The sequence below is a fragment of the Morone saxatilis genome, unplaced genomic scaffold, assembly GCF_004916995.1.
Source record: "Morone saxatilis isolate NCDOM2014 unplaced genomic scaffold, NCSU_SB_2.0 Contig1, whole genome shotgun sequence".
In the NCBI taxonomy this organism is placed as follows: Eukaryota; Metazoa; Chordata; class Actinopteri; family Moronidae; genus Morone; species Morone saxatilis.
Genome location: NW_023339651.1, coordinates 21,266,143 through 21,273,415, shown reverse-complemented (window position 1 = coordinate 21,273,415; position 7,273 = coordinate 21,266,143). Strand labels below are relative to the sequence as shown.

The following is a 7,273-nucleotide window of genomic DNA, read 5'->3' as shown; positions in this document are numbered from 1 at the left end:
ATAATTACCAATATTACATTTTTTAGTGAATATAATCTCGCCCCTACGATATTATCGGACATCCCTAGTTCAGGTTATGGGTTGCTAAGACCTGCAGTGGAAAAGAGATGATATTGGCTTTAGCTAAGAGACTGGATATTTTCTCAATAACTTAAAGTCACTGTACAGTGGGATCTCTTCACAGCCAGTATAGGAGAAGAGGAACAATAACAGTGACCAGTAACATGTCAACATTGCTTTTAGCTGTGTTATTATACCATCTGGATGACTTTATTGTATTTTGGATGTAACCAGGTATGGACATAATAAAACCCTTCATCAGATGCCTTTGTTCACCTGTCAGTGTTGTTTGCAGAAGCCACTGTGCTTTTGTGAGGCGTCAGCTTTGCCACGCTGCAGTGTGAGCGGTTTCCCCATCACTGGCTGTCAGCTAACACACCTGCAGCTGCTTCACAGCTCTGCCGCTAATCATTACACTCCTCAATCTTTACTCACGATCCTTCATCACAGCCGAATTAAAGTGTGTTTTTCTATGAAATGGGCTGAAATTATCAGTCCAATTGAGATGTCACTCAAAATAAGATGAAAAGCGCCCAAACTAGAAAGTATTGAGATATTGTTGTGTTTCAGGTGACGTTTGCCTGTAGGTGAATCTAAAGACTGTATGAAGGGGGAAGCATGCATGGCAAGCTCAGCAAGTCCAGTTGTTTTAGAACAGATGTTTGTTTTTTGACCCTCCTGCTTCCTGTCCTGCGTTTCCTCTAGATGGTGTCCGGTGTACCGCCTGCTGGTCTCCATCTCCTAGCTCCTCGATGAGCCCCCCTCCCCTACGATGCAACCTTGGCGGACCAAGCCCTGAAGCAATCTGACATACTAATACTACTACCACCATTAATTACTACTACAGCTACCATGGGAAGCCAGCTTCTGACTCAGCACGAACTGCTTTCTGAACGACTGCTCACAGTACTGTTGCCTCCTTCAGAATCTTGTACAATCTCTCTTTCACTCTCTTCCCGTTTGTGTGTTGGTCTGACCCCACCCCAAAACATTTAAGGGGTGTTGGACCTCCGGACTGTCCACTTTTTCAGGAGACGTTTGCACAACCCTCCACACTGCCCCACCACCAGAGTCTGAACGGGCAGTGCTTCCAGTGTAGTCCAGGGCAGACATGGCAACCCAGCAGTCTTTTCCAGGACACTGACTGACTGATGAAACAACGCCACTGGCTCCTCCTTCCTCTGTGGACACTTGTTGTCATTGATTGATGACCCTACATTTTCACTGTCTGCTACTTACATACCTGATCAATAAAACAGCTTTTCTCTCTCTTTTGCAGTAAGATGTATCAAGCTGAACCAGCAGCTCTTCATTGTATATAAATGTACGGGCAGGTTTATTTTGGCAGTGTGATGCTTTTCATTGGTATTTTGAAGTTTTCATTCCCTCCTCCCACCAGCCGCTTTTCCTGTTTTTAATACCACTCATCGACGGCTTTCTTCAGTAACCCTATAGCCATTTGTATTAAATAAAAAGAAACTACTTCTTTGCATGTTTTAGAGGCGAGCCTTCAGTCGGGCGCAGAGGCTCAAGTGCTAGTTGAACCCTGGGATGTACCAAATGTATGCTTTGGTAACTTGGGTGCAGGAGGTTGTGTGTTCACCCATTAGTTATTGTTCTGTCAGTTCACCTCCAGGCTCTGGTGTACTGTCCAATGAGCCCTGTTCTCTTTCTAATGTTCCGTACAAAAGGAAGTGCACTTTATGAGGGTGCAAGGGCATCATATTGTTGACACATTTTACCAGATGTCCATTCACTGTGTACAGATAAACATTCTCATATTTCTTTCTTATTTGTATGATTTCCAAGCTGTGAATTACTTGTAATATTGATGTGTAAATGTTTTTTTCATATTATGTTTAAACTGACCTTGTAGGGACAGGTCTGAACATTCACAGACTTCTTAGCGTGGTCCAGGAACCTAGCTGCTCCAAGTTCGGGCTGGCATAAGTGTAGTATTCTGCCCCCCGCCCTTTTAGAGCCATGGAGTTGAACAGAACAGTCACAGCTTCTGCTCTCAATACGAGCCGTTCAGTGATCCTGCACCCGTTTTGCAAACAAACTGCAGGGTGGTCATGGAAAATGCATTCTGTTACATAAACAATTATTGGAAGGATTCTTTGTTGAGAGGAAAGCTGTCCATGTTTTCACAGGCTTCTCCAGCAGCAGCGTTTTGGGATTTTTCTATTCAACTCGTTTGACACTGGCTGTGATGAATAACTCTGCCATGCCTGTTGTAATTAATTCTCGCTGCTGCTGCTCATGCTATAAATAGTTTTTTGATTTTGACCCATGACCTCTTTGGTCAGACACTCTACACCTATTGAATTATGTAAGCAACCGGAGCAGCAAGATTTACTTTCTCACATTTATATTTGCCACTGTATTTGTGTACTTAAACTGTAAATAAATGAATTACTTGTACCTTTCTTGTGCCGTTACTTGTTCCCGCACAAACATCACTGGGCCCCTGAAAAGGTCCAGTTAGAGGGCCCAATGGTTTATTCATATCCATGCATGCCTGTGCTCTCTCCTGCATAAACTGACCGAGGCTGTGAAATTAGCCTCCTGGTGGCCTCGTTAGCCTGGCCTGAGCAAAGTTGGTCATTACATTATTATTAGTAAGTATCTAAAGATCTTACCAAATCCCTCTTCTCCTTTCTCTTCTGACATCCTGATTTTAAAGCTGCAGTAGGTAACTTTTTTCTGAAACATTCACTATATCCTGACAGTAGTATATGAGACAGATAATCTGTCAAACAATCAGGTTCCTCTGGCTCCTCCTAGTGATCCTGATGGTGTCCTAGAATCCACTGGGCTGAATAAAGAAGGTCCCAAGGTGTCAGTATTTGACACCCTGGGAATGAGACTGCAGCTTTAAGCAGCTCCAACATTAAGTTAGAGTAGTTATGTTAGATCAGAACATTTATGAGGTCAGATCATACTATTTTCAGAAGAGTGGGTTTTTTATGAAACAGGCTACATTTCACTAAATCAACAATAATAATGTTTGTTTTTTGTTTCAATAACAAAGGTAAGTATTTGTTTAAAATAAAATGTTATAGTGCTGGCCCCCACCGGGCCCACCCTCTAGTAGTTCTGAATAGTTTGTGTAAATGAATCAGTTGAGCTCAATGACCAAAAGGGGGTGCTATAGGAAAGCTTAGAGTGGTGCAAAAAATGATAAAGACCTTAATGTGCGTGTACGATTTAGTGGCATCTAGTGGTGTAATTTCAAATTGCAACTGCCTAGAAACTGCAATGGTTGTGGAATGTGCTACCTACAAACAGTGTTTGCTTTGTCCCTTGGTTTTATTGTTTTGTTGTCTGTTTAATTTTGTCTTTATCTTTTGCTGGAGAATGCTGCGCCTCAGGTATGAAATATGCTATATAAATACATCTGCCTTTCATTCTGGGCTACTGTAGAAACACTGAAGTTCAACAGGGCGGACTTCACAAAAGGCGACCCGTGGTTCGTTTTTAGCTAACAAAGACATTACAATAAATATATTCAGGTGATTACACACTGATGAAAACATAGTTCTGCATTTTATGCTCCATTTCTTCCAATAGATCCTAAATGTTACACACTGGACCTTTAAAATACAGCTGGTAAATCAGATTATTGTCTAAATAAGACTTATCATCCGAGGAATTGAAGCAGCAGTGCAGTTAAAAGGGGTCGATGCCCAACGCTTCATGTGGATGTAAACCTGTTACTGAATGGTACAAAGATGTCATTTTACTCAACAGAAAATATATTTATTTGGGAAACACATGCCCATGTTGTGTCAGACATCACTCAGAAATACAGCAGTGTAAGTGCACTGGGTGTGTGCTACGTTCATCACCCACTGAACACATACATAGAAGGCACAGAGCACATAGATCACAGCATCTGGCATCATACCAACACATAACACAGCAGTTCCCAGTGTGGCAGCATGAAGCAGACCTTTACAGAGTACTAAAGACAACGTAGGACATACATTCATCAGCAACAGTACACTGCAGAGACTAACAATCCAGGTTTGTACCATTGTCTTATAGTCTCAGACAGCAACCGGAGGAAGGCTCACAAAGTAGCACACATCGATCGTGGGTTAGACAACAAAACAGATATCCCAACCATGTGTGAACAGCTACAGTGTGTAATACAGCTGCCAGGGTGCATGTTAAGTGCCCCAAATATTCAACCGTTTCATTTTTACAAGTTTTTGAATGTGAAGTCATGTCAATAAATACTTGCAATAAATAAAGCAAAAGAGTGCAACCAACAACATGTACATTATTTGAGTGTGAAAAGTCATTCTTGATCATTTTTATTCTTAACACTGTGTCCACTTAATAGCTTTTTCCAGAGCATCTCACGGTCCTTGTTAGTGAATGGAGTTGTCGTTATGTGAACTAAGCATGGCGCTTCACAGGGGGACTGACTGCGGACTGGCCAGATTCTTAAAGGCAGGGTGGTTGAGAGCTCCAGAAAAAGCCAGTAAGTGGAACTTAAAAGTTTTTTTTTTCTGTCAACTTATTTGAAATCATTAGGGAAATGGAAAGTACAATAGCACAACAGGAACTGTATGAGAAAAAACTGTGCTGAGAACAGGACAAAAAAACTGGAAATGTCTTTGTTCTAAAACGTAACGTGTGTCTGAGTAGACAGCAGTACAGACAAATGATCTCGCCCAGGTATTATCATATCTCTATATCTTACAGTAATGCTTTGTTCCCTCTTTTTCTGTAAAGCTTCTCGCTCCATCTCTTTGCTTCAGACCATATCCCGCACTTTTTATGTGTCTCCTCTTGGTGCATAGATTGTCTTTTCTCATCACTAGTCTTTAACTTCATAGCGAGGTGTTTTCCTGTTCACCCTCCTCCTTCACCATCATCACCTCCCCCGCTTCCACAGCTCCGACTTCTCCGTTCTCTTTCCCCTTTGGCTCCTCCTCGCCTTCTTCCTCGCCCTCCACGCCACGGTTCAGCCCCTCCCTCTCTGCATCACTCACAGCCATCTCGAGCTTTGCCGCCGGATCTTCCTGTTTTCTGCTGATGCAAAAGAAGTTGCCCAGGGTGATGACGATGGCAGAGAGTGTGACCTCGCAGCCCGCCAACAGGAAGACGTACATGTACTGCTTTGTGTAATCCAAGAGGCGACCTGGTGGAGAGTACAAGAAGATTAGCATGATTGTTACTGGTGCTCATCAAGCTGGAGTTATAAAGTGAAGCGCCTTCACACAACAGAAGACTGAGGAGCATCAGTGTCAGCGGCTGCAAAATGACATTAGTGAGCAAACCTTTCTTTGGTAAAGATTTGAGTCAATAATTATGGTTAGAAAGCTACTGTAAGCTTCAACCACGGCTACAGTTGGTTTCAGTCAGTGCCAGAAATGGGCTGAGTACTGACACTTCTGATTTTTGTCCATGAGGTTATTGCATACCTCCACCTCCCTAACACTTGATTTTTCCCTCCACTGACATTGCACAAAGATAAGCACTACTCTGCCTCTGATTGGCTAGTGTTTGTGAAGGGTTTAGGAGTGTCTAACCGTCTCGGTCACGGTTAGAGAAAAATGCGTCATCTATAAACATGTTGATCAAACACGTTTAAAAATAGAAACTGAAAGAAATTGACATTTTGTTTTTACATAGAATGACACTGGCACACATAGTTTATTTTACCTAAAAGGACAAAGTCCCTATTTCACTGTCATCTCTCCACAACCAGTATATCGTCATAAAATACCAAAAAATGATTTAAAAAGCAACAGCTTTGGATGTTTGGAAACATCTTGGTGAGAAAGCTCCTTTAAAGCTCTTTTTAAAAAATCTGCATATTTGTGTCCAAAATTGATAAAATCTGAAAATGAGGAGCCCTAAACATTACACAATCTCATCTGAACAAAAACAAAGTGCCGTTAGAAGAGACAGATTCCCATTCGTTCCTCTTGTTCTCTGACCTGCTCCAGGAGGTCCCACTAGTACGGCCATGGCTTCCATCAGCAGCACCAGGCCGATGGCGCTGGAGAACTTCTCCGTCCCTACGATAGCCATGAGGACCTCGAACTGAAGCGCTCCCACCATCCCATATGAAATACCGAAGAAGATGCAGAAGATGACCAGACCTGTATAGTCCTTCGCCTGCAGGAAAAGAAACAGGAAACATTGGAACAACAACAGGTAGAGGATGTACAGGTGATCTGAAGAGCCTAGAGCAGAGACAGACAGTAAGCTAGCCTAATCCCTTCCTCTCCATTCTCCCTGCAATATCGAACCCATTTCTGCAGTCCTACCTGTGATCCTATGAGGTCAGTGACCCCGTTGAAGATTATGGCGAAGCTGAACAGGTAGACACTTCTGGGCCGTACCCACTTTGTGCCTGCTACGAGTCCTGCCAGGGGCCGAGCAAACATATCAACAAATCCCAAGATGGTGAGCAGCAATGCAGACTTGGTGTCCTCGTAGTCGAGGGCTTTAGCGTAGTTGACCACAAACACAGGGGGCACAAACAAGCCCAGCACCATGATAGACGCTGCGACCGTGTAGATGACAAATCCTCTGTCCTTGAACACGCTGAAATCCAACAGTTTCTTCTTCGGCTTCTTCTCCTCCTCTGCAGCTGCGGGAGAGCTCTCCTTCAGCTCCAGCTCCTGGGGCTTCTTAGGGGGCACCAGGGGCCTCATGAGGGCACCGCAGGCACAGCAGTTGAGCAGCATCCCCCCCAGGATGAGGAACCCCCCTCTCCAGCCATACTGGTACTGGAGAATCTGTCCCAGCGGGGAGAGACAGCAGAGTGCCACAGGACTGCCCGCTGCCGCCAAGCCATTGGCCAGAGGACGTTTCTCGCTGAAGTAGCGATTCAGCATTATCAGAGACGGCTGGAAGTTCAACGCCAGGCCGAGACCTGAGGAGGGACAGACAGACAGACAGACAGAGAGGCAATGTTACAGAAATCATTTTTATGTGATTCCACCACTGTTAGTGAGCAGTACCTCAGACTTCTGCTAACATGTTGTAACTAAGAGTTACAACATGTTGTAACAGTTACAACACAAACAGATTAATCATAATTCTGGCTTTGCTTCAACATGTCTCAGCTTCAGTTTCATCACTGGTGCCATTATTTTCACCGTTGTTCCTCACGACAGTGACAGTTTGATCTGAGTTTGGTGCGTTGAGCTGGACCGACTCACTGAGGGTGACCTGTCAATCACAA

At 43.7% G+C, this 7,273-nt stretch overlaps 2 protein-coding genes across 4 annotated transcripts in view; one reads left to right on the top strand and one right to left on the bottom strand.

The window, feature by feature from the left end:
- Positions 1-2,484, top strand: part of csnk1db (casein kinase 1, delta b) — an 18,282-nt gene extending 15,798 nt beyond the window's left edge. For all 3 annotated transcript variants that reach the window (XM_035662483.1, XM_035662474.1, XM_035662489.1), the window contains one exon: positions 766-2,484. In XM_035662483.1, the coding sequence (XP_035518376.1) occupies positions 766-816 (51 nt within the window). In that variant the 3' untranslated portion in view covers positions 817-2,484. The remainder of the gene's footprint in view (positions 1-765) is intronic.
- A 1,325-nt stretch (positions 2,485-3,809) lies between these two features.
- Positions 3,810-7,273, bottom strand: part of slc16a3 (solute carrier family 16 member 3) — a 10,364-nt gene continuing 6,900 nt past the window's right edge. Inside the window, exons 4-6 of the mRNA XM_035672362.1 lie at positions 6,351-6,961; positions 6,018-6,198; positions 3,810-5,215 (exon numbers count right to left, since the gene is read on the bottom strand). Of these exons, the coding sequence (XP_035528255.1) occupies positions 4,905-5,215; positions 6,018-6,198; positions 6,351-6,961 (1,103 nt within the window). The 3' untranslated portion in view covers positions 3,810-4,904. The remainder of the gene's footprint in view (positions 5,216-6,017; positions 6,199-6,350; positions 6,962-7,273) is intronic.